The sequence below is a fragment of the Phoenix dactylifera genome, unplaced genomic scaffold, assembly GCF_009389715.1.
Source record: "Phoenix dactylifera cultivar Barhee BC4 unplaced genomic scaffold, palm_55x_up_171113_PBpolish2nd_filt_p 000097F, whole genome shotgun sequence".
Classification (NCBI taxonomy): Eukaryota; Viridiplantae; Streptophyta; class Magnoliopsida; order Arecales; family Arecaceae; genus Phoenix; species Phoenix dactylifera.
In genome coordinates this window covers 226,273-252,276 of record NW_024067681.1, presented here as the reverse complement: position 1 = coordinate 252,276, position 26,004 = coordinate 226,273, and the positions used below count along the sequence as shown (strand labels likewise).

Genomic DNA, 26,004 nt, shown 5'->3' with positions numbered 1-26,004 from the left:
TTAGAAGCTGAGGTTGAGCATGTCTCTTGTGGTCAATAATAAAATATATAAAGAGATTGCCGAGACTTCGGTTTGGATTGGTCCGAGGAATATATGAACTAGAAAACATAAGGTTCATCCCCATCGTAGCCCAAAGAGTCTTCCAAAAGTAGCTCCCAAATTTGACTTCTCTATCTGATATAGTGGGCTTAGGTACACCATGTAGTCGTACTACTACTTCAAGAATGGCTTGGTGACATGTGAAGCACTAGAATTGTGGCAAGGAATAAAATTTGCCACCACTAAATAAAGAATCAACCCTATTCTTGTCTTCGGAAGCCAAGCACAAAATCTATGCCAAGATCTTTTCATAGTCTCTCATCAGGAATAGGAAGAGGAAGATATAATCCAGCACTCTGCCTGTAGCCTCTGAAAATTTCACATAATCTGCACATCTTGATGAATCTTTCAACTTATTTTTATTATAGAAGGACAATAAAATTTACCCTTAAGCAAAGCTAATGTTTTATATCTACCAAGTATCCTGCTAATACCAAAGCATGTAACTCAGGAACAAGGAATCCCAAGGAGAGGAGTTAGGAATGCATAATTTGTTACCTTGGAAGTGATAACCGTCCTAGATAAGATGTCTAGGTTCATCCAAAGCTTCACCATCTTGCAGGGCTATATAGATTCAATCGAAATCCTTTATCTTCTGCATCACCATTCTTGATTTCTTTGAATCCTATAACCTACCAATAAACAAGCTCTGTGACTAAGGGCATTTGCAACTTTATTCTCAATTCCAGCTTTATGTTTGACATGGGATGTGAATTCTTGGAGATAATTACTCCATTTTGTATGTTTGCAACTAGGTTTCTTTTGAGAGTTTAGGTCAGAATATAAAATAAACTTCCTATGGAACAAGAAGTCGCCGGTGCTTGAGAGGAGCTTGCACGAATGCATAGAATTCTGTATCATAGGCAGAGTATCTCTTCTTTGCATCTCCGAGTTTCTCATTGAAGTAGGCGATAGAATGTCCTCCTTAGCTTAACACACCACCTATTCCAACAGGAGATTTTATAATAAGCCACTTCAATATTTTGTTGAAGTAGATGAAGATCAGAGCTTCTATTGTCTTTTGCTTGATTAGGTCAAAGGCTAAATCATCTCCTTTTGTCCATTGGAAAAGACCTTGCTTCATGCATTTAGTAATAGGTGCCATAATACTACCAAAATTTTGAAGAAATCATTTATAATAAGTAGCAAGCCCATGAAAACTCCTGATCTTATGAATGTTTAATGCTGTAGGCCATTTCACTAAAGCTTTTAGCTGCTTCCAACTCTTGCTGTGGAGGTATTGAATCCTAAGAAGACAATCTTTGGTTGCATGAATGTGCATTTTTTCAAATTGATATAGAGTTTCTGCTCTAGAAGCACATGCGTCACCAGCTTCAACCGATCCACATGCTCCTTGGTACTCTTGCTATATGCTAGATATCATCAAAACAAAACCATCACAAATTTTCTAATGAATGGTTTCATCATACGCATGAAAGTACCAGGAGAATTGGTCTAGCCAAAAGGCATGATCCATTCATATAACTCATCCTTGGTTTTAAAAGCAATCTTCCATTTATCTCCTAGCCAAATGCAAATTTGATGATAGCCACTTCTAGGGTCAATTGGAGAAAATTGTAGAACCAATAAGCGTATCTAAAATATCATCAAGTCTTGGAATGAAAAACCAGTACTTGATGGTAATCTTGTTGATGGAGTAGGTGTTAATGCAAACTCTCAACCAACTATCTTTAGCACCATCAAATTAGGAATGCCATAAGGACATACTTTCTCTAATAAATACTTTCTGTAACCATCTATGAACTTACCTTTTCAGCTCTTATTGACCCAATGATTAATTTTGATGAGTACAAAATGTTCGAGTATGATATTAATGATTTTATATTTTTGGAGTCGTTAATTTGTTTTATAGATCTTCTCCCAAGTTGACATGGTGGCAACTAAGTGGTAGTTTCATCTCTATTGCCATACCAATGAGAATGAAAATGGTAGGAAACATAGATCCTGTTCTTGGTCTTCTTCCTATCATGTGACAGATGCAAGCTAATTAACTGGATGGGAGAATTAGCATTACCTAGATATATTTCTTATTGCATATATGTGAATCCTTTTTTCTTTTGGCATGTTTCGTGCATTCTTTTCAATTAAGCAATAGTGGTTTGTGCCAACCAAAGCTTAAGCACGGAGGGGGAAATGATTCAGCTTTTTCTTCTTTTCTTTTTTTAGAAAAAGAAATGAGATTATTAGTAGTATCTTCATCTCAATCCCATATCAAGCGACATATCAAGGATCCTTGATTCTAGAAATTTTGAATTTTGAATTTTAAATTTTGAATTTTGAATTTCAAATAGCATAAATTTATGAATGATTCCTAAGGATCTATTTATTATTTTTTTCTGTGTTTGTATCATTCTAGTTGTAATCTCTTGTACATTTTCAACTATAAATATACATCATGACTATCTTATGAGGTAGGTAGAAAAAGTTCTCCACAATATTTTTTTTCACATATTCTTATTTTTTTCATGGTATCAGAGCCTTCAACCTTTGTTATCTCCATGACATCCTCCTCCAACTCCATGCCTACACCCACCAATTTGCCTTCAGTTGCTATTCAACTTAATAGGGACAATTTTATTATCTGGAAGGCATGTATCCATTCTCTCTTAACAGCCAACCGACTATGAAATCTTATATATGACATGACCTCGCCTTCACTTCTAATGATTGTCATAACTTCAGATGATGAAAGAATAGAGAAGCCAATCTCTGATCCAGCCTATGAGTCATGGCCTCTCTGTGATAAAATTGCTTTGGTGTGGCTTCTCAATAGCATATCCAATGCGATGATGGTTCATGTCATTGGATTACCACATGAACAAGATGTTGGGTTGCTCTTGAACGACTTTATGTCATCCAGAGTGAAGCACATTACAGTACTATTATGATGGATTTTCATGCTTTTAACAAGGGCTCGCTCTCTATGGAGGTTTATCTCCAAGAGGCAAAGAGGACATCATGACAACTTAGCTGCCATTAATAGACCAGTATTGCTTGTTGATTTACACCATCAAATCTTGCTTGGCCTTGATCTAGAGTACGAACACCTTGTCTCTACACTCCTTACCATGGAGATTACTGCTACTTTTGAAGAACTACATGACATTCTTCTTCAACATGATACCCGACTGAGATTCCAAACTTCAAAAACTCATTTGGCTATGAGTGGGATTCCACCCATTGCAAATGATGTGCAAAAAGGAAGCCAACGAGGTCCTCCACAATGAACCCAGCAGCCAATGCATAATTTCTCTAATGATTGAGCATTTATTTCTTCTCCATAGGGATCTTACTACCAGAAGGGTCGTGACTTAAGACCTCCAAATACTACTAACGGCCAAACTCAAAATAAGGTACATTGTCAAGTTTGCCGCAAATATGGGCACTAATCTTGAAGTGTTACCATTGCTTCGATCAATCATATCAAGCAAAATGAGCTTCTCCACAAGCAAATATTGCTACCATGAATGATTCAACATGGTACACATACACATGTGCCTCTCATCATAGACACATGTTTTTTAGCTAAGAAACCAGTAGCTTTCCTAATGCCTCTTCTTTACCAAGGCTTACACCCGAGCCCAATGATCTATCAACATCAACCTATATGGATCTACTCGTATTTTTAGCCTCAAGTCCTCAAACTCAACCCTGTTCTTTACAAACACATGACAATGGTCCAATCACGACATGTGACCAACGTTCTATAGCTATTGCTGAACCTATTGTTCTGGAACGAGTGATTTCTTCTCACATTGGTAGTCATCATATGGTCACACGCTCCAAGGAGGCACACTCAAGCCACGTCACTTTAGCACAAAATATCCCTTGGTATTTGTGGCTCCACTATTCTTGCTGAGCCCTCCTTCTTCACTCAAGCTCAACGTGATCCTCAATGGCGTGAAGCGATGGTAGATAAGTACAATGCCTTGCTCTCTAATGATTTCTGGCTTTTAGTTCCACCTCTCCTTTACAACATGTTATTGGCTGCAAATAGGCGTTCAAAATTAAAAGGCGATCTAATGGCTCTATTGAGCACTATAAAGCACGCCGAGTTGCTAAATGTTTCAATCAACAAGAGGGTGTTGATTCCGATGAGATGTTCAGCCCTGTTATCAAGCCTATCACAATTCACATTGTTCTTTCTTTTTCAATTTTTGAAGGTTGGCCGATTCAATAATTGGATGTCAAAAATGCATTTCTTCATGGACATCTCACCGAGGATGTTTATATGAAACAACCTTCTGGTTTCACTGATCCAAACCATCCCATTTATGTTTGCAAGTTATAATGTTCTCTTTATGATCTAAAACAAGCGCCACGTGCTTGGTTTTAGCAATTGACCTCTCACTTATATACTCTTGAATTTCATGGGTCTAAGACTGATGTCTCACTTTTTATCAAGCACATCAAAGAATATGCGGCACTTCTTCTAGTTTAAGTTGATGATATTATTCTCACTGGCACTCTTACTACTTTATTGGATAACCTTATTGCTTCTTTACAAACTGAATTCGCCATGAAGGATCTAAGCCGTCTTTACTACTTTTTGGGCATTGAGGCTAAGTGTACCATTTTTGTTCTTCATTTGACCCAATCAAAGTATATTTTTGATCTTCTTCTTAAAACAAACATGGATGGTTCTAAGCCTGTCTTGACATCTAAATCTACTGAGTCCCAACTTTCTTATTCTGATGGTTTGCCACTTTTTGATCCAACTCAATATCGGAGTATGGTAAGTTTACTTTAGTATCTTACTCTTACACGTCTTGACATTGCCTTTGCAGTCAACTAAGTATGTCAGTTCATGAATAGGCCTACTTCTGTGCACTAGCTTGTAGTCAAGCATATTCTTTGCTACTTGAAGCATACTATCAACTATGGTATTTATTTAATCAAAGGCCCATCCTCTTCTCTTCATGCCTATTCCAACGCCGATTGAGCCGATGATCATAATTATTGGCATTCTATAAGTGGCTTCAATAATTTTTTTGGTTGTAATCTTATATCATGGAGTGCTAAAAAACAACACACTGTGGCATGTTCAAGTACTGAATCCGAATACAAAGGGTTTGCCAATGCTACTATTGAATTAATTTGGATTTAATCTTTACTATAAGAATTGGATATCTTACTTTCTCAAGCTTCTATATTTTGGTGTGATAATTTATCTATCATATATCTTACTCCCAATCCCATCTTTCATGTTCGGGCCAAGTATATTGAAATTAATTTTTATTTTATTTGAGAGCAAGTGGCTCGTCGTTAGCTTTATGTCCAATTCATCTCCTCTAATGACCAACTCGCTGATATATTCACTAAAGGACTATCTCTCAATGCTTTCAATAGTTGTGTTCTAAGCTTTTAGTATTACCCACCTTAGTTTATGGGAGGGTATTGACACAAAAAGTATCTTCATCTCTGCCCCATATCGAGCCACATATCAAGAATTCATGAGTCTAGGAATTTCAAATTTGAATTTTTGAGTTCTGAATTTTGAATTTCAAATAGTAAAAATTAAGATTGATCCTAGGGATCTATTTATTATTCTTTCCATCTTTGTATCATCCTAGTTATAATCTCTTTTACATTTTCAAATATAAATATGCATGATGACTACCTCATGAGGTAGGTAGAAAAAGTCCTCCATAATATTTTTTTCTTCATATATTCTTATTTTCCTACAAAGATGATCTAGCTTCATTAAATTCTCCAAAACTTTGCTGAGCCTAATGCTACATATTAAATTATTATGGATGTCATATGATGTAGCAGAACTAGGGGATGAAAAACAAATTTCCCAAAACTACCTTCATGGGTTGGGATGTTGCTTAGTGGTGAGGTAACCGTATTTCCTTGAATAATGTGGTACATGTGTAAATTTAGGGCGACTATGATTGACTAACTAATTTACTTGTTGTTTGCGAAAAATCTCAAGTTTTTTAGTTACAAATTGCACCTCAACATCTCCATGTAGTTATTTGATTTAGACCCCAAAATAATTTTTTCTAATACATGTTAAGATCTCGAGAAGTATGAATTCTATCCTGAATTGGATGGTGGTGGTGGTGGTGGTGGAGGAGGAGGAAAGATGATGAGGAGAATGACGTGATAAATAGTCATGCAAGCATAGTGCTTTCTTATTTTAGCTTTTGTTTGCTTGCTTAGCTTTATGAAAGAAGTCGTCCATCTCATTAGCTCGAGTATGGTTTTCTTTTTTTTGTTCCAATATTTCGTTACAGTTTTGATGTAAATGAAGTTTTTCATCATTAGTTCTATCATGCTTTATATAAGTCCTTGTTGCAATTTGCTCTCAATTCCTATGAGCATTATTCTATATCATTTTATTTATTTGTATCTAATATCCATTGATTGGAGAAGCCCATCATCCTCACTCAGAGAAGAAAGAGATGACTCAATAAGTTGCAGAACTTCAACAATAAAAGGGTTAGCTGTAATTTAATTAGTATGTCTCAATATGATATGATAATAGTTACTGCATAAGCTTGTGGCATCAATTTGAAAAAACATCTTGTATCTTCCTAGTGTAAAAACCTTTTCTGCCCTTTAGCAAGAAACTCATGGTTTTCCAAAACAAAGACGTATTGGTAGTTCCAAAGCCAACAATTCAACTCACTTGAAAAACAAGTAGAATACCATTAGATATCACCCTCTCATGGAGAAAACAGTGCACTAATTTCAGTTCGCTTTCAAAAGCGATTTCTTTAAACTTCTCTCTCAAATTTTTTCCAAGCGTAGAGGCCACGTATAAGAATCGTCTAACGTAAATCTCCTGGGAATTCAACCCACCTGATCGCTAGAAGAAACAAGGGAGCGAGAAAGAAACCCCCAAAAGGTCAAAAGGGAAGAAAAGATAGCCAGCGTTGGCAGGAAAAAGGCAAAGTAGGAGGGGGCCGCCTAAGTGGTTAAGATTCTCGTAGAAAGCTGTGTGCGCCGTCCTATACTAATCATCATCATTCACCGTCCCTCTCTCTCTCTCTATCTCTCCTTCCTAACTTTTAGAATAACATGATTTTGTGAGAGGAAAGGGATCTCTCACTCTCTCTTTCTTTCTTCTCATACGCACCTGCTCAAAAAAAAGGAAAAAAAAAGTAAAACGAGTTGGTAAGCGGTCAGCATTCCAAGCCCCTTGCCGACAGGAGATACTGTCTCTCCACCAAGGGCACCCCAAGGAATTCCACTGTTAGGAGGATCGCATCTTGGAGCCATATATGTACGCATTTTGAAATCATGGTATCTACCCTTACTCGAGTTTAAATCATTCCTCCTCTTGCTTGTGCTTAAAAGGCCAGGGGTAAATCCCAGTTACCACTCATCATCCTCAATCAAAGGAGAAATTATATAATTCTATACTGCGCGACGTGCACCATGTGGTAGTGGATATCGGTAATCACAGCTGCTTGTTTCTATAGCGATGCACCAAGATGAGTGCAGTGCTGGAGGTTGGGCTAGGTTTTCTAATGATGGGGAGAGAGAAGATAGTTCTAGTTTCGTGATAAAAGATTCGTCCGTAATAATACTATTCAAATGAAAATGGAGGGATGGGTATTCATAATAGAAATTACACTTTGCTGCGTGTGGCCGTTCAGGCTAAGCATGTGTTCAGAGAGGCAAATGAGGATACTTTCTGACCTTATTAGATTATTCATTTAGCGTAAAAAAAAAAAAAAAAAAAAAGGGGGAGCAGGCCATTCTACCTGCATGATATGGCTGTGGCGGTGGTGCTGGCTTTTCAACCACCATATCCATCCATTCACACATCCCTCTGGCTCCCACACTTTGAAAAGATGCTACTTTCCCATGGTTAAAATAATAATGGGCACATTATATAAGTAACGCAACCAATGGATCAAGAGATTCCACGCATCCATGTCGTAAAATTTAATATCAGCCAATCTTCGATTCCACCGCAAATAATTATTAATTAGTCCATGTTTGCTTGCATGTGTACAATATGTATGCATGTATATACGTACGTATACAAGCATATTAGCTTGTTATGGCCAATGACCATGGGCATTCTGCGAGCAGCTTGGTTGGGAGTCTTCTTCTCGCTGGCGTATCGCTGTCTCGGTATCTTTGCCTACAGGCTAGAGGGGAGTAGGGGTCCTCGAGAGGCCTTGCGACGATGAATACAGGCATCCTGAGTGACGTCGAAACGCCATATCAAAGCTGGGAGTGAATAAAGCCGAGAGACCAACCATGAGCTTGAGCTTTGAGACATTAAGAGCTTTTACTCAAGTTTAGAAGACAAGCTACCAAGACATGATGGAAAAGAGAGACCTGGGGAGTGAGCTTTTCTTTCCCCGATCTCTTCGAACATGACGGCCCGGAGGTTGACGTCCACCGATCTTCGAGTGGGTCCTTCGCCCTTCCACAGCAGAGCAGAAAGAGCCATGGAGCCCCAGGCTACAAAGATCCTCTCTGGGCATCTTCCTTGCCTTAATTATATTGCTAGGTTGACGCTAGGCCGCACATTCAAATCCGAAAGCAAAGGATAAGATATCCACCCGACCAGGAAAAAAAAAAAAAAGTGCATGGTGGTGCACCTCCAAATCCAAAAACAAAGGATAAGACATCCGGGTGCTTCAAACCAATGCCAAACCCGTGTCTTTATTAGCAACCTTCTGTTCAAGCTATCCACCCTCCTAGGATTCTCAGTAACATGCTAAGAACTCTCTAATAATAACATCACAAAGTTCAGAGATTTGGAGATCTGAAAGATCCGTAAACTCTGGAGCCAATACAATTACATTACAGAATTGAATGTAAGTAGGTCTGAGAGGTGAACAACACAGAATTCTTCACTGCAGGGTAGAGTAAATGGGGAGCAGTGCAGTTGGTGCTTAGACTTCTGAAGTAAATTTCTGATGGGACTGTTGAGTTAGAACTTTTCCATACAGTCACAGTTGAAGATGATATGGACAGTTGAGAGAGAGCAGCCAAGCAGAGGCGCTCAAACTCAAAACATAAGTAGCCTTTTTTAGCTAGGAATCTGAAAGTGTACATTACCACATATCTTGGACAGTGCAGTTCTGAATTCACATTCAGATGCCCATCCCTCTTTACTTCTGAATTGAAGATTGATTCAAATCATGTAATAGTCAAGGACAATGGAATCACAGCCATGACAGATTTGCGCAACACAAGCTTCAGTTGTCCTTCATGATCTTCTGCGTAATTTCAACTTCTCAGCATCGTCAAATCTGCCACATGAAGCCGCATGATGACAGCCATTTGCGCCACTGCCATTAGAGCTGCAACTATTGATTCCTCTGATAAGGAAAACCACCACATGATCGCTGGAGATCAGATGAACTAAAGAATGCACATCAAGCCAAGAAGAGCACTGCTATACCGAAGTCTTTTTGCTCAATCAGCGAGGAGAGGATTTGGTTTCAGTTCTTGAAAAATTTCACAGGTCCATAATCATGAAAGAGTTCGAAACATTAATTCATAATCTCCAGTCAAGCAGCCTGCAGCAATTTAAGTTGCAGATGTAATAAAATCACTTTGAGTTTGTTCAGGCATTGAGACCAACTTTGCAACCATTTTTGACGATTTGCTCACCACATGGAAGTCATCCAATCCCAGAACCAGCAGTACATAAGTCAACGAACGTGAGCTGTTCGGAAGTTTTGGTCTTGACAGAGATCCATCCAGAGAAAATGCAGTCAAACAGCCAATGGAGAAAACAAATTCTCTATTGACCACAATTAATTTTAAACAAACAGTGTGGCCTAGATATAGAATAGGAAATAAAACCAAACAGAAGAGAATTCCTACTGTCAGCAGAGCTGTTTGACAGACTTTGCTCTTATATGTTGAATTGAACAACAGTAGCATGCAGTGTCCTTCAGTTTCAGGAACAGATAGTAACTGTTCTCAATACCTAAAGGCTAGCTCAAGTGAGGGTTTTCCAGTCACACAAACATTAAGAAGCATGATGGCTCCATGGAGAAGATATTCATGAAACAGAAACAACATATTGTTTCAAGATGACAAAATAGTTCTTGAATCAATCAATGCAGCAAATGAACATTCATACATAACGCACATGGTATTGCAGTAAGTTGATTCCTCGGGATCGAACTAGGCAAGGAAGCAACAAGAAACAATGAGAAGAATCAAATTGATGCCGGTTGCTCCAACTTCATATCAATATTATTTCTCAATAACCAAATGTTACATTCATTCTTCTTGTTCTTGTTTCTTCATCAATTCCAATTCTGTCATAAACAAGAAGACTTCCCTTTGTCAACTCAACAACCCTCACATTATCATATGCCCAGGCAAGAGATGCTGCATTCGTAACGAATCGATCATGTCCCTCTCATGCCCTCAACCCCTTCCTCACCAACATCTAGCAAGTAAGGACAACAACATGGGTGCAGCGAAGAATTTGTAGAAAAAAATCCGCCAATTCCTACAAATCCAATTCTACAAAAGGCAGGAAAAAGAGGAAAAAAAATCAAATGAAAATGTTACACTGATGAGGCATCCGCAGCAAAGGCGGACTCATTTAGCACATCATCCTCCCCATCATCGAAGAGCTCTGCATCCTTCTCCTCATTCGAAAAATCCCTCCTTTCTAGCCTTGCATGGGCTGCGACGAACACCAGCTTCTGAGCTCGATCCATACCCACTCTCGAGCGGCCATGCGTGCACACCCATCGCAGCAGCGGCAGGCTGCACTTGTACCCACACGAGGTGGCGTGAAGGAAGATGAGCCGCACAGCCACCTTCCCTAGTGATTTGAACTCGCTGAGGTGCGTCTCCCACACGAGCCGGCTGCTCTGTGGGTTCGCAATCTTCATCTTCCCCGTGGCTGGATCGAGCTTCTTCACCTGCACTGCCTGCGCATAGAGAGGATCCAACCCCTCTGCCCTCCACTTCATGAGCTCCATCAATGAAATGTGGGCTTCCTCCCGGGAAACCATCCTCGTGATCAGCCTGTCCACATCCTTCTCATGCTCCGGCGTCAAGCATTTGAATGGCGGGAGGTACTTCCCACTGGAGTCCTTGATCAAATACAATGGATCCAATATGAATGCCGCGGACCAAGCAGGATGGTAGTTCTTCTCGAACCTTTTGTCGACCACCTTCTTCACAGGCCCTTCCTCGATGCTGAATTTGCTGCACCAGTCCTTCACCTTCGCTCTCAGCTCGTTCCACAGCGGGAGGCATTGCCCAACAAGCGGCCTCTCGGCCTCCATTTCCTGAGCCATGTCCTTGACCAACTTAACGAGCGAGTATGCGGCGTCCAAATCGCCCCAGAACCCCATGTCCCGGATCATCTCCCCCAATTCTCGCGCTGTTGAGTCCTCAAGGCAGAGTAGCTTGAAGGACTCGTCAAGGACGGCCAATTGGAGCGCCCGGGCAGAGGCCATGATGTCCTCGAGCATTGCAAAGACGGCCGCAAAATTACGTACAATCTCCCTGCCGTGGCTGCCGCTGTCCGCGGAAGAGTTGAATGAGGGGGGGACATGGAGGAGGAACGCATGATCGAGCTCCTGGAGCAGGTACTTGTGGAAGATGCCTCTGGCCTGGTTCTTGGTGTTGAAGAAGGTGGCGAGCTTGCAGCAGTTGAAGGAGACGGAGTGGAAGAGAGGGAGCTCGCGGGCGAAGTCCTTGATGAGGCTGTGGAAGCCCTGGAGCTGGCAGCAGAGGTTGACCATCCAGGGGTGCTGGCTCTCGAGGTTGCGCAGCGCGGTGGACTTGAAGCGGTCGGCGACGATGCCGGCGCAGCGCTGGACGGAGATGCCGCAGACGTCGGCGACGGTGTCCCAGAGGACCTCCTCGGCGTACTTGGAGGGGGCGCCGCCGTGGGTGAGGACGGCGCGGTGGAAGACGGAGGTGCCGTTGGGGAGGTTGACAGAGAGGCTGACGAGGGCGTCGGAGGAGGAGGAGGAGGAGGAGGAGGAGGAGGAGGACGAGGCGGAGGTGGTGGTGGGGTCGCGGGGGCGCCAGCCGTCGGAGGAGAGCTGGAAGAAGAGGGCGTCGCGGATGCGGGCGTCGGCGTCGGCGCGGGCCTCGTCGAAGCGGGCGTCGAGGCGGGGGCCGGCGAGGTCGCGACGGGAGAGCGGGGGTAGGCCGATGTGGTGAAGGAAGGAGCGGAACTTGGGGTGCTCGGCGGAGGAGAGGGAGACAGCGCCGCAGGACTCGTAGAACCAGTCGGAGAGGAGGGAGAGGGCGGAGTCGACCTGGGCCTTGGTGAGGGCAGGCCCGGGGGAGGTCTTGGGACTCTTGAGCTTCTTCACGCTGTCCTCCAGCATCGCCAGAGCCCCCAGGTCCTCCTTCCCGCCGGAGAGGACCAGGTGGTGCGGCGGAGGCGGAGTGGTGGAAGAGGGGTACACGACGACGTCGCCGCCAGCGGAGGCGGCGGTGGGGGAGGAGAAGCGGGATGGGTCGATGAGGGCGAGAGAGGAAGCGTGGAGATGGTGGTGGTAGGAGGAGAGGCCCGGCGGAGGGTTGGCGGCGGCGGAGGAGCGCTTGCGGCTGTTGTGATGGTGGTGGCCGGCGGAGGAGCAGGGGGCGATGGAGGAGATGGGCTTCGGGGGCGGGGAGGGAAGGGCAGGGACAGCGGGGCCTGCGGCGGAGGGGGAGGTGAAATTGGGGCATGTGCCGCGCTTGAGGTGCTCGGAGGCGGTGCGGGAGGGGTTGGAGGCGGAGAAGACGGCGTCGCAGAGGGAGCAGCGGAGCTTGACGGCTTTGGGAAGGCCGGTGTCGGAGCTCTGGAGCATGGGCTCCAGGTGGGCCCAGTACCACGCCCCCTTCCCCTTGATCGCCTTCGTCCGCACCGTCATCAACCCCTCGTACCTCTTGTGCACCGCCCTCGCCGTCGCTTCCTCCGCCGCCGTCGTCGCAGTCGGGTCCATCACCGCCGCTGCCGCCGAAGTAGAGGCATTCGCTGTCGCCATGAACACTACCAAAACAAGAAGATCGGATCCTCCCTCTCTTTATCAAACTCTTTGCACTGCTCCAACTTCTTCCGCTCCTTACGCTAGAGAACAACAAGAAGAACAAGAACAAGAAGAAGAGATTCCAAACCAAACTAGCTTTATCTTATTTTCTTCCTGCTGCTATTGTTCTTGATATTGGTATCAATCTATCTATGTATCGTTGTTATCTGGCGTCTTCCATCGTCGACGTCTGCGAGGTCGGGCGCCACTTCGGTGGAGGGAGCGATGGCCGGGCATTTAACAAGAGGAAACCACCGGCGGTTGCCGGAATTGGTGGGCCTCGGGGCCGTCCATGCCACGAACCGGCGATCCCTCTGGTCTTCCGGCGCCGGTCCTCTCTCTTTTCTCCTGCTGACGGGTTTTGGTTTTTGGAAACGATGGACACAAAGAGCACAAGCAAAGACTTGGAGAAAGAGGTCGTTTCTTTTTTTTTTTTATTTATTTTTTTTAAAAAAAAATCCCTCAGCCTCTATTCGCCTTCTCTGTCTGCTTCTCCTTTTTCTCTCCCAGCTCTTTGTTTCTTGTGGCCTTTGGATTGTGGGGGATAGGGGGGGCTAAAATAATTCTAGCTTTCTGGGAGCTTGTTGCTCTTATGCAGTAGTAGCAGCAGCAGCAGCAGCAGGGAGAGAGTAGTAGTAGATTGAAGGAAGGGGGGGGGGGAGTAGGGATGGAAAGCGAGAGTGAGAGAGAAAGGATGGGAAATAGAGGGGAAAGGAAGGGCAACCTAGGAATTTAAGGAAATGTAGCTATCTCCCTTCTCCTCTGGTCTTTGTGCTGGGTTGACCACCCTGTAAGAAGAATGCCCAGAAATATGAGTATTTAATTTGTATATAGTACATGTATATATAGAATAGTACCTTCATACATAAAAATAAAGAATTAATGACCATAGGTATTTGCTGCTATATATAACAACTACATTCAATTATACTGCGAGAATAATGGGTAGGTTTGGGGCTCAACATAATTAGCACATGATACTAGTAGCCATGGGGGAGCTTTGGATAGACATGGATCCGCACCTATCACCCACCCTAGGCCTTATTTTTCAAGTCCAAATGAATCGCCTACCATGCACTGTGCTACATTTGTACTACTACTCCCTATTTGTTGCATATGCCAAGAATGGGGATCTCTCGTGGCTACATTTGGTTGAAATTAAGTACAATATTTGGGTGAGGTTTAAATGAATTACCAAGTGGGGGTGCAGGTCCGACCCCACTAATACAATTATAAAGGATTGAATTTAGCATATAGGGTCAAAAAAATTGCCTGTCATACATCAACATGGTACCATTTTTAGTGGGATGGGGTGTATGGAGACGTATTTGGCCAAGACTCACCGCCATGCGTACAATGAATACAGTCATTAAAAGCTAGTGAAACGTGTTAAGACATTAGTTTTTTTTAATCCTTCTTCTAGAAAATGATCCAATATGATCGCCTTTAGTCTTTTCACTCACTTTTTTGAATGATTCCCTGCGATCCGGTGGATGGTGCTTTATTTGAGAACGTACGCCTACGTCCGCAAATCATTTGCCGCATTAAGAGCAACGAGCTAAACGCGATTACAAGGTCGCCATTAGCGTTAGGTGTAGTGGTTCCAAGTGGGTCTAAGCTTACGAACCTGCCTTTGTTTAGGAACTCTCATGTCCCACGAGGCCAAAGAGGAGAAAAAAGTGGTATCCAAAAAATCTTTTCCATTTTGTCCAATAAAGATAGTGTATGCAGTCCCTAACTTACCTTCTCTCTCTCTCCCCTACGTTATAAAACCTAATCGACAGATCGAAAAATTATATCCTAATATGCACTACATCAATACTATTTCGATACATCAAACCGTAAATTTTTTTAGACAAATTAATGCATGGGAAGCCTTGGAGGCTTATTATCATGTATATGTATATATATTGTCATTGAAATAGCTCAGCAGAGAAAAAGGATAAGGAGGGTAGGAGGCTTGCCCATGCTCACACAAATAGGTCCGAATCAATGGGTTTCCCTAAACAGCAAAAATAGGTTGTAGGGTGGAGGGAAAGAGGAGGGGAGAGAAGGGGAAAAGTAGGTCTTTGTTTGGGTGCGTGGAATGGGGCGCAAGAGAGCAGGGCCTGCGAGCAGAAACCATATATCAAGAAAGGGAAATCATCTTCCGAGCCAAAAGCTGTTGGTTGGGAAAGTCGAATCGACTTTTCTCTCTCTCTATAGCTCATCAACCTCTCTCTCTCTCTCTCTCTCTCTCTCTCTCTCTAATGGCAACCAAGCAGGAAAGACTCGTCAACTCGCTTAAAGGTGTGGCCTGACATCCACAACATGGGCTACGGAAAGGAGAGAGACGGATCATTAAAGAAACAAGTGTCTCATACGACCATAAAGTAAAGGGGGTTAGAGCTCTCACTCCCCAGCCATTTGATTCCCCTTGATAACAGTGGGAACGAGGGACCATCATTTTTATTTGCTTCACCACATATTGGGCTCTCTTCTCGGGGTTAAGCTGATATTTTGGTTCAATTATACATGGACAAATGATGACTCCCTGAGACAAAGAAATGATTTTGGTTCCAACCTTGTAATTAGCAGGAATATGCCAAATTGATTGCTCGCTTATCATGAACAATTCATAGCCACCATTAGGAATGTCTGAGGTTGGATGATGGCGAAAGAGAGAGCGCCGATCATTACCTTGATCTCCTTGGAAAATATCGGTTGCGTCGCTGCGAGGTTTTAGCTTACAGGCTTGTTTCAATCCTCAAATGATCTCGGAGCAGGAAAGAGAGACGGGCGGCCGGTCGCATTTCCTTCGCAACATACATGGGCATCTTAAACCATGCCTTATTGGAGACTGTAAGGGCTCTTGCCTGTGATCTTGACATTCTTGAAGAAGAGGCTACCCAGTACCGTGCTTCGATGAATCCACCCATGTGGCTGTCTTCATCTCGAGATGTGAAGGGTAATTCATGTTGTTTCTAGTGGGCCAAAGATCTGGACTCACCTGATAAACATAAAGGCAATTATAAAGGAGCAAATTAGTGATGGATAGAAAAAGAAATGAAAAGGCCAAGGGGAGATGATTAATGTTGCAAACCTCATACGAAAAGAAAAAAAAAAATTATAGTGTCAGCATCAGGTTTCTGGTGTTTGACATGGTGATGGCAGGTAGTCCCCCTCTGGACAACGATCACCGGGCCTTCAACCTTTTCAAAAGAGACCTACTTTTGAGTGCTGTACACAGCTACAGTGTATTTTGGCTCAAAACTATCAGCAAACTGAAGTCGCTTCGAAGCTACCGGAAAAAATCATAATAAGATAAGGTTGCAACATGGAGACTATGGTAGTAGCGATAAGCACCGAGGGGCAGTGATGAAGTGAACTGGAAGGCAAATATGTGCATTTCAATTTTCAACCACCACTACTGTGTTCACATGCAAAAAGTTTTAAGTTGTGCAGCTTCCTCTCACAGTACATAACCAAAAGAAACTCAAGGATACATGATCTCTGCAGAAAACTTTTTACCTTTAAATTAAAAGGAAAAGATCAACATGAAGAATTGCTGTTTTCAGGACACAAGCATATGTACTGATAGTAATTGAGATTGATACATAATGCTGATTGCCATCTCCAGCGGTGCAAGGTTGTGGCAGAGCAGCTATAACAATATCCATCATTTTCACCTCAAGCATCCTACGAAATGTGAGGTAATGCATGTGAGACGATAACATTTTACATAATAAAGGAAGACAAAGAAAATAGTTTTTGGTTGGGACAGGCCATAAGTTCCGTTAAAATGTTCAGAATATTATGGAGAACCAGTAGGGAGATTATTGGATGATTTGCTTGGTTTTCTGCAACTCTACAAGTTCATGATTTTGTGCTGTCCTAGGTCATTGGTTGCGATGGTGATGTCCGAAACTAGCATATATAGATGCAACAGCGGCTGTGCGACGATGCACTGCATTGTCAAATTGTGACAAGCAACTAATAGCAGATCTGAAAGGACCGAAGATTGCTGTATTTACTGAAACTCAAGAAAAGAACAAGTCTCACACCATGGAAAAGACATTCAAATTTTTTTCCCCAACTTCCAATTTCCTAACTAATTACTTAAGAGAATTAGGATTGTTTTCGCTAAATTTAGGCTAAATTATGCAATAACGGCAGCATAGATTGTCGATTCTGAAAAGCAGAATGGGCGGGAATGCAATGATAAAATGGTTAATGAAGGCACAAGAAAATGTATGTCGGGTGAGTCCCCCACTTCATAGTACCTAACTGCATAAAAAATTGCAACCGCAATGGTCCTCACAAATTAGGTAAGTGGCTTAATCATATGTTTCAGATAACGGGCAGAAGTATCTTGTCTTCTCAGATAATGATATCATTATTATCATAAAATAGAAGACAAAAACCAATATTACTGATGTGTGTTCTCAAATACAATAAATTGTCTTCCTGTTTCCTTGTGGAACTATAGTTTTAGGTTTTAATTGGTTGCAGGAGGATATAGACATTGGCCAATAATCCACGGTTTAAACAGCTTATATCTGAATAAACAACTTGTATTTTGCTCATAGTTATTGAACAAGACATGCAACCATCAATGAGAAACAAGAACAAACTCGTTTAAGTGAATTGCTTGCTGAAAAGTCATTCATCGAGAATGGAGCTGGAATCTTCTCAGAACTACTAGTAAAAAAGTGGCATCAATATGCCTTAAGACTGAAGTTTCGGACAACAGCAAGGCAAGAATTGGAGCTCCAAATAAAATGTGATAGATCACTGCTTGACTCGATTTCCATCCCACCAAACTTAGATGCCTTAAAGGGCACAAGAAACTTGACGCAATGTAATAGGGAACAAAATAACAAAGAACTAAAGAACCATCAAGAGGATCAAAAAGTATATGAAGAGAAAAGATGAGATGTTAAAGGGGGAAAAATATATAAATGTAGGAGAGGGTGCATGTTGGGCCATCTGTATGCAGGTCAGGGTCAGGCATGAAAGATGTTAAACCAAACTATGTAAGATTGGTTCTCAGCTTCTCGCATTTTCTCACAGGGTTATGGCTCATAAGCTGATACATCAATGAATTTCAAATTACCCTAAAATATAACTTCCAGGACTATAGTTTCCTCTGATATTGTACACCCAAACACCCTCAATATATAGAATCAAGCATTAGTTCCAACAGAAAACAAACCTATGTTGTTGTATCTATTGAATATACAAGGCTCACAGGTACGTATTTTCGTTTTTTCTTACAATGCTAAGTAGTTCTCACCTAATAGGAACTAGTAACCAGCGTCACCTCTAAAAAAATGACATTAATTTTATTAGTCTGATTGTTACAAATAACATATATATTCAAAAAATATGTAGAATGAAGTTCTGGTCGTTAGACATTTGAGTCAGGACCTTATCAATTTTTTTATTCAAATCTATTCAACTCCAGATTATAGTACCATTAGGTAAAATTTTATAGACCTATTTGCACACCAAGAATTTCAGATGTCTGCCCCCATTTCACCTCCAATGCACTACAGAGTCCAGTTGAAGTGGGCACATGATGTGTATCCTTCTACGCCAATGCATGCATGCATTTTTCCTATTAATTCCAGAATAGTTCCCTCATTTTGGTGCATATAGCATATATTCTCAGCTTGGCATACAATTTTATAAGGAGAATGTCAAAGATATGTTATCAGCAGAGCTTACAACTATTACATCAACAGTCCTCTGAATGCTTTGATCACAGGACAGCTGATTGTTGTCTGGGTATCATAGTGCATCTTCATCGAAACACTAATCACAAATCCCTCAGCTGAATCCACCTCTTCAAGCACATCTCTTAACAAGCAATACAGGATAAATATGGCTTCTATAGTGGATCTAGAAATAACAAATTGTTTCTTGCTTTGGCAAGTTCATAAAATTCCCTCTAGTAAAGATATAATATCCTGAGGTAGACCTGTCATAAGGGTGACCTAGCTTATTTAGCATCTAAATGAAAGTATACAATTTTACTTTGGGTCCATAAATATCACAATTTGTTGGAGCTCGTTTGAGTGCCTTTATATATGGATCTATATATGGACGAATCTGCTACTTGTGTGGTAGTTCAAAGCATTTCCTTTGGAAAAAAAAGGTTCAAAACAAATGTTACATCTAGTTTAATACAGTTAAACAGAAGCTTCTTAATTAGAATTCTACATGCCACAGAATAATTTAACAGATTTATAGAATACATTACAAGTTGTGTTTGAATTATTAGAGTATCTACTACTTGTTTTTTTAGCATACCAATCTTTGTAAGAATTTTTAATGTTTACTTTGTTTACAGTAGAGACCAACGTCCGCCGAACTGGTACCAGGACCCGTACCGGTCGGCGGGTGGGTCGGTACGGTACTGAACTGGTACCGTACCAACATACGGTACGTTTGGGCGTGTCGCTTCCGAACCAAGGAAAAAAAAGGATTCTGGAGTATTTTGAGGGAGCAGAAGATATATCCGAGTGCAGTGCTTTTTGATTTGAATCCAAGAGTTATTCTTCCCATGCAGTTTATATCAAGGGAGAGCCAAAGGCACATTCTTGTTGAAAGATTTGGCTTAAGCTAAACCTCTGATCAACCTAACTAAATAAGTCTTCTTATCATTATTTTTGTACTAGTTTATTTTTTTTCCTTGTATTTTGTAATACGATATTTTTGTTTGTCTTGGATGTTGTTCTTTATTGTGATTTGTAGGTTGTTTTGATCTTTTGCTTTTTGTTATAATTTGTAGGTTGAGTAGTCTTTAGAACCTAATTTGCATAGCTATGGGACTTTAGAATCTAATGTTTAATTGTATACACAGCTCTTTGGATGACAAATCTTATAGCAGTTTTTTCCTAATGATTTATCGGGACGTCCCCATCCCATGGGATTCAAATCATTGGGAACAAGTATCTTATCTATAGACATTTATCACTGTCAGCTACCATCAATCCTCAACACAGAAGCATAACAACCTTCATTATCTCCTGCGGCAGCTTAGAATTAAGGTCCCACAATTATCCCCTCTATTTTTTCTCCCCTCTACTTTAATCTATACTTAGTCGATTCTACGCTCATGATCATGGTCCTGAGCCTTAGACTTCTTGTTGATGATGCTCTCCAGGCCAATGTAGTAGGTTGCGAAGCATGTCACTATAGGCCTCTATAACTCTCTCCCAACTTGCTTCTTCATTAGTCCAATACCCAATGGTGGTTGTATTGAATCTAAAAACGGTTTGAGCAATCTCCACCACAAACTGCACTTGGCATATTTGATTGAAGTCATTGAAGATAAATACATGCAGTGGGAGGCAGAAAGGACCCACATGCATATGGCCTCCCAATTAGAATTTCTCTAGTCTTCTTGTATGGGGTTAATTTTCTTTTCAATTCTTTTCAATGGTATCACTAATGCATTACATATTTGAACCACTATATCTGAATGGAGGTTCTTGAATAAAGAGTTCAACTCATTAAGCATAATATTAGCGGGCCACCTTTAGTAAAGATCAGCCTGTTTACGTTTAATAAAATATTACCACATGGTTTAAATCTTTCAGTTGAGTTATCTAATATTATACCAATAAAATATTAAAAAAATATTTCTTGAAGATAAATATGACAAGCACCAATAAATCAAAACCATCTAAAAATCTCTCTTATAGATATCATATTAATCTTTATACTTGTTACTATATCAAGTTAGTCAAGACGAAATCAAGTAATAGTATGAAAATAGATAGCGTCCGCACACTCATGTTCAATAATTAACCAAACAGAAGGCTGAAAAATTACCTTGCAAGGTGTTCTTTCTGATATCTGTATCCCTGACATGGTTAAGCAAAAGCATTAATATACTTAGATCCATGGAAATTGAAGCATAGGTAAAACATTAGGATTGTAACAAACCTTGTCTGTTCCATATATGTAATCGCAGTAGGTAAAAACTAATGCAAAGTTACCGTAACTTTGCTTTGCCCTCTAACATAATGATGATAATCATGACACTCTGCTCCTCCATAGAAAGGGATGTATTTTGTAGGAGTTTGGGGGAAGTCATAGCTGTTTGAAATGAACATGTTAATCCATAAGGTAAAGAATATAATTAGTTTAAAAAATTAAAAACAATGTGCATGAATTATTTTTGAGCTTAACTTTTGGACCTTCATGTTGTAATTTTAATGAGTAAAGAGGATTTTGGCCAACTAAGCAATTTTTTTTATTAACCGATTCTTTAACATGTCTATATTACTTTTTATCCAAAATTACCTTTAAATTATTAAAATATCAAAATATTAATCCACAGCTCCTTTTCCTTCCCCTCTTGCTTCCAATTCAGGTTCTGATCTATATTTAGGACCAGTTTGTGACTAGTATGAGAGAGGAAAACAAAATCCTCCAATACATTTTTTTCTTTTTTCTTTCCCTCGGGATGAATGTAAAAAAAGTACACTCTTGGAAGTGTCTAGCCATGCTTCCATTTATGTGCATAGCATCGCCCAATGCTTGCAAATTTTAACCATTATACCATAAGCAAATGGAGACATACCAAACTAAAAAAAAAAAAAAACCGAGACAACAGAACTTGATTTTGGAGCAGTCCTGAATTGATGAAGGAAGGATAAATTCTTAAAAAATTAGGCTTCTTCATTGCTCCTTTACAAGTGTTTTTAGTAACTTGGCTAGCTCAACTCATCGTTTGCTAATTTTTTGATGTGAATGCCGAATAAATGAAGTAAAAAGTTCAATCCAGTTTACATGGCCTATTCTAGCTACATGAAAAAATTAGTTTTCATGTTTTTATCTATGTATATATACTCAATTACTACACTAGATCTCAGGTATAGATCAATCTATACCCGAGCCAGTTCTGATTATGTTTTGAATCTGAACTTAAACAAACCTAATAAGTGACTATGCAAAATTTTTAAACTCAAATTAGAGATTTTGGATGAGTATAGACTTGAGTAGCTGGCCATCAGCCACATTGTTGCAGGTACTTTCAAGCTATATTTTCCTCTCACTAGGATCAAAAATATCTTTCTTAACTCAAAGGAAAATTTAGCTTGCAAGTAGGTTTGGTCCCACTAAAACTAAAAGGTAAAAAATCTTTCTTAACTCTCAGGAAAATATTAGGTCTCTACTTGGTCCCTAAAACTTAATGTACGTTAACCATATCCTCTTTTTCTACAATGCAACAACTTTAATAATCACTGTTCCAGTAGTTTTTCAAAGATCAATCACTTTTGATCAGACCTCAAAGTGCACTAGATATATAGTTTTTGGTAACATTTTCTTTCATAGTTTCTTTTCTTTTCTTTCTTTTTTTGCCAACGGGGAATACCCATACGACAACATACAACTTGGCACGAATTGAGGTGGCAATGGCTAGGTTGAAGCCAACATCTGCGTGCAATCCATGCAATAGCGGTAACCATGTGGTAAGCTAAACGGCAAAACCCATTCCTTTATTGGGTCCCTTTTTGAGTCCTATAGCCATCCAACAGTTAGATAAAGCAGGCACCGGTCATCATGGCCGCCACTATAGGAAGATGGGAAGGAGGAAAAAAAGAAGATATATAGAATCTATGTCTTAGTTGAAATAATCTTGCTTCTCTTGTAAAGCAAACTAGATCTTGAGAACACAAGAAGAAACTCCTATATCTGATTACTACATCACTCGTGCAAGCAGATTATGTGCTCATGAGACTGATCCCTCTAGACCTATATTACATGTAAAGATATGTATATGTGTTATCAATTCATGTATTAAGCTTTGAATAAAGATTAGCCTAAATAAAAACCAAATCCAACTTGGTTTTTCATTGTGATTTTGAAACCTTAACTCGATCTTTATATTAGATAACTTTCAATCTTACATTGGAGAATTTAGGCAATGCCCCATTGTCCAAACTACTTTCTGTATATGAATCTCTATTATCCAGATATTTCAAAGTCTTTTTTTTTTGCTATGAATGGATATTTGTACACCTAGACACTTTATGACACTTCTTAATACTTCAAATCAATGAACCATAGCAGTAGTGTTGCATAGACACCGATAGGGGAATCGGATTTGAACACATACCTTAGTATCCAACTCGGCAAGAGAAAAAAAATTGAAGACATGGGAATATGGGATAGAATTTAATTTTAATTAAGTAATATGTATTTTCAATGAACCATAGCAGTAGTGTTGCATAGACACCGATAGGGGAATCGGATTTGAACACATACCTTAGTATCCAACTCGGCAAGAGAAAAAAAATTGAAGACATGGGAATATGGGATAGAATTTAATTTTAATTAAGTAATATGTATTTATATATTTTAATTTAGAAGATACTATCTGTGAGGCCTTTTAATATACATGTTTCCTATCCTTCACTTCTAACACTAAAAGAAAGTGTCTAACTCATTATTGGTAGAGTTCAACTCTCCACAAATCTCTAAAAGCTGCAGAAAAAGAATTTCATAGGTATTTGAGTGCCTAACACATATCTAATTCAGATACGTATTTGATACTGTTTTTAGAGCTAGATGCAAGTTCTAGAAAATTAAATGATAACTTTTGGCTTCTATACCATTTTCATGTCTAATACAATATCTAACAAAGATTTTATAAATTTTATAAACTTCCAAACAATTGTTTTAACAAATATAAAAAAAAAATGCATACATACATATATACTACTCTCTTCTTAAGAGGGGTGGGGAGGGGGTCAATAATGAGGCACTTAAATTAGAAATTCATTCTATTGATCACGATCTATATAATCAAAAATACCTGAAAACCTAAACATATTTGTTTTAGTCATCTCTAACCTATGCATCAAGTAGATATAAAAACAAAGAATTTTCATTGTACTAATGTACTAAAATACATAATAAAGTATCTATGTCAAGAATCGATCTTATGGATCACGATATACATATATTAAAACATTTATAGATCGAAAATCAATAGAATTTAATTCGTAGATCATAGCAAAATATGATCTCTTATCACTTTAGCAGTATATTACATTTTTATACCTATTTGATAGGTAGATTAGAGACCATCGAAACATTCAATTTTTGATTTCTAAATATTTTCAGTAGTATAAATCATAATCAACAGAATGAATATTTGATGTGGATATCCAAGTCCAACTATTAATTTTCAATATGAAAGAAGTCGTTAGAGGAATAAAATGTCGGGCGTATATAAATTATACCGATAATTCTTTTTTTCTTTTGAAAGATTTCTTATTGGACGAAGAATACTTCAAAACTTGTATCAGATGGTTCATATAAAAATTGTTATGAAGGCTGCAGCTCTAGAGGCCTGGATGTAGGGAAGTACCATAGCTTTGCTGCATGTTCCTATTCTTATTGACTAGGTCGTCCCCTTCATCGATCATTTTCGTCAAGTTTTCCAACTGGGGTCGGTGGAATCCATGATAGATAACTTGGCGATTTCTCATCCTCATACTGGCTATATGTTTTCTATTCCATAAAAAAATATATTAAGCACATGTTGCCATTGACGACGAATAGTCACATCTCAAGATCCCTCAATTTTAAAATAAACTAATTTATTCATCTAACCATCACGAAATTAACCCACCCAATACTTAAAATTAAATGTGTAAACTCACCCTTGCCCGCCCCACAATTCTACTGCACACAAGTCACCAAACTCGCAAATAGGATTTACCAAACAAAGAAAAAAATAGCAAGTAGGAACCAAAACAAAAGGAAGGAAGGTGTGAGAGAGGGTGTGTGTTTAGCTACCGCAGCGTGTCTCTGGTGGAGGATCATCCAGAGCCAGAGCCAGAAGGTGACGATGTGGCCGGGGACGACGGCGGGGCAGAGGAATACCGGCGAGCCGACGATGAGGACCTCGGCTCAGTGGTGGTAGGGCACCGCGAAGCCAATCGGTGCAGTGAACTCGTGGTTCAACTGGTGGAGGATGTTCTCATTTCTCCGCCAATCGCCATAAAGAACACCACCAGTTGTGCCCCCACCTCCCCCACCAATCGGCCGCGACAGCCCCGTCCTCATTCCCACCCACCGTTATTCACACCACCCCCAATTTTAATCCATATCATTATTATCAAGTAAATAAATAATTATTGTGAAACCTGGGCCATGGCTCAGGCCCAATATCTGCAGGGCTGCTTTAAGGCAGTGCTCTGTGGATAATCTAGTTTGGTAAAGCTTTTGGTTAGCCAGAAAGTATTTTCTAATCTTCCAAAAGTATTTTTGGATGGAGTAGAGATTTTTGGTAAAAAAATCGAAAAGTTATTTTAGTTTTGCTAGAAAGCTGAACATGTCTACTTGTGCTTCTTCGAAAAAGTATCTTTAGCACGCATCGAAAAGTTGTTTCAGATTTATAGAATTTTTTTTTTTAGACCAAAATATTCAAAATAAAATCATGTAATTACAGGAAGTATCTCTTTATATCATAATGCACGAAGAAAAAGAATCTGCAAGAGCCCCAACAAATAAGAAACCCTAATCAACATTGGATTTCTCTCTTGCCACGTGATCAAGGTATTATTATACTTGATATTCTGTTATATATGATGCTGTACGTGCGTATTTTTAAAATTTGGTGATTTATCTAAACCAACCTATAATATCTCATTGTGTATAAAAAAAAGTAGAAACAAGAAAACATTGGAAAGAAAAAAAAATCATAAAATCTCACTTTTGTAAGTATGATTGTGCGTCTCTATATTTTTTCCCAATACGTCTTCTCTATGAAAATGGAAAACTAAATTGCCGACGCTTTTAAAAAACGCCGGCAATTAGCTAGGAATTGTCGACGTTTTTAAGTATCGCTAAAAATCATCGACAATTAGCGACGAATCGCCGATGCTTTTAAGCG

The 26,004-nt window shown here is 40.1% G+C and overlaps 1 protein-coding gene and 1 long non-coding RNA gene across 5 annotated transcripts; both read right to left on the bottom strand.

Annotated features, from left to right (window-relative positions):
• Positions 1 to 10,085: 10,085 nt before the first annotated feature.
• On the bottom strand, positions 10,086 to 13,738 carry LOC103713392. Its single transcript, XM_008800302.4, has one exon. The coding sequence runs from the start codon at positions 13,059 to 13,061 to the stop codon at positions 10,626 to 10,628; it is 2,436 nt and encodes an 811-aa protein (XP_008798524.2). The 5' UTR covers positions 13,062 to 13,738; the 3' UTR covers positions 10,086 to 10,625.
• Positions 13,739 to 15,443: 1,705 nt separating this feature from the next.
• On the bottom strand, positions 15,444 to 25,170 carry LOC103713390. 4 transcript variants are annotated; one of them, XR_005507129.1, is made up of 6 exons: positions 24,906 to 25,170; positions 21,039 to 21,191; positions 20,925 to 20,956; positions 16,614 to 16,781; positions 16,186 to 16,470; positions 15,444 to 16,092 (listed from the first exon to the last, which is right to left on the bottom strand). It is a non-coding gene; the product is annotated as an uncharacterized LOC103713390 (long non-coding RNA). The 4 variants fall into 4 exon arrangements; XR_005507130.1 differs by having other exon boundaries at positions 16,186 to 16,383; XR_605058.3 differs by having other exon boundaries at positions 16,186 to 16,781.
• Positions 25,171 to 26,004: the final 834 nt, after the last annotated feature.

Excerpts from the sequence above, each read along its gene's own strand:
- LOC103713392 (XM_008800302.4), bottom strand. The coding sequence starts at position 13,061 with ATGGCGACAGCGAATGCCTCTACTTCGGCGGCAGCGGCGGTGATGGAC.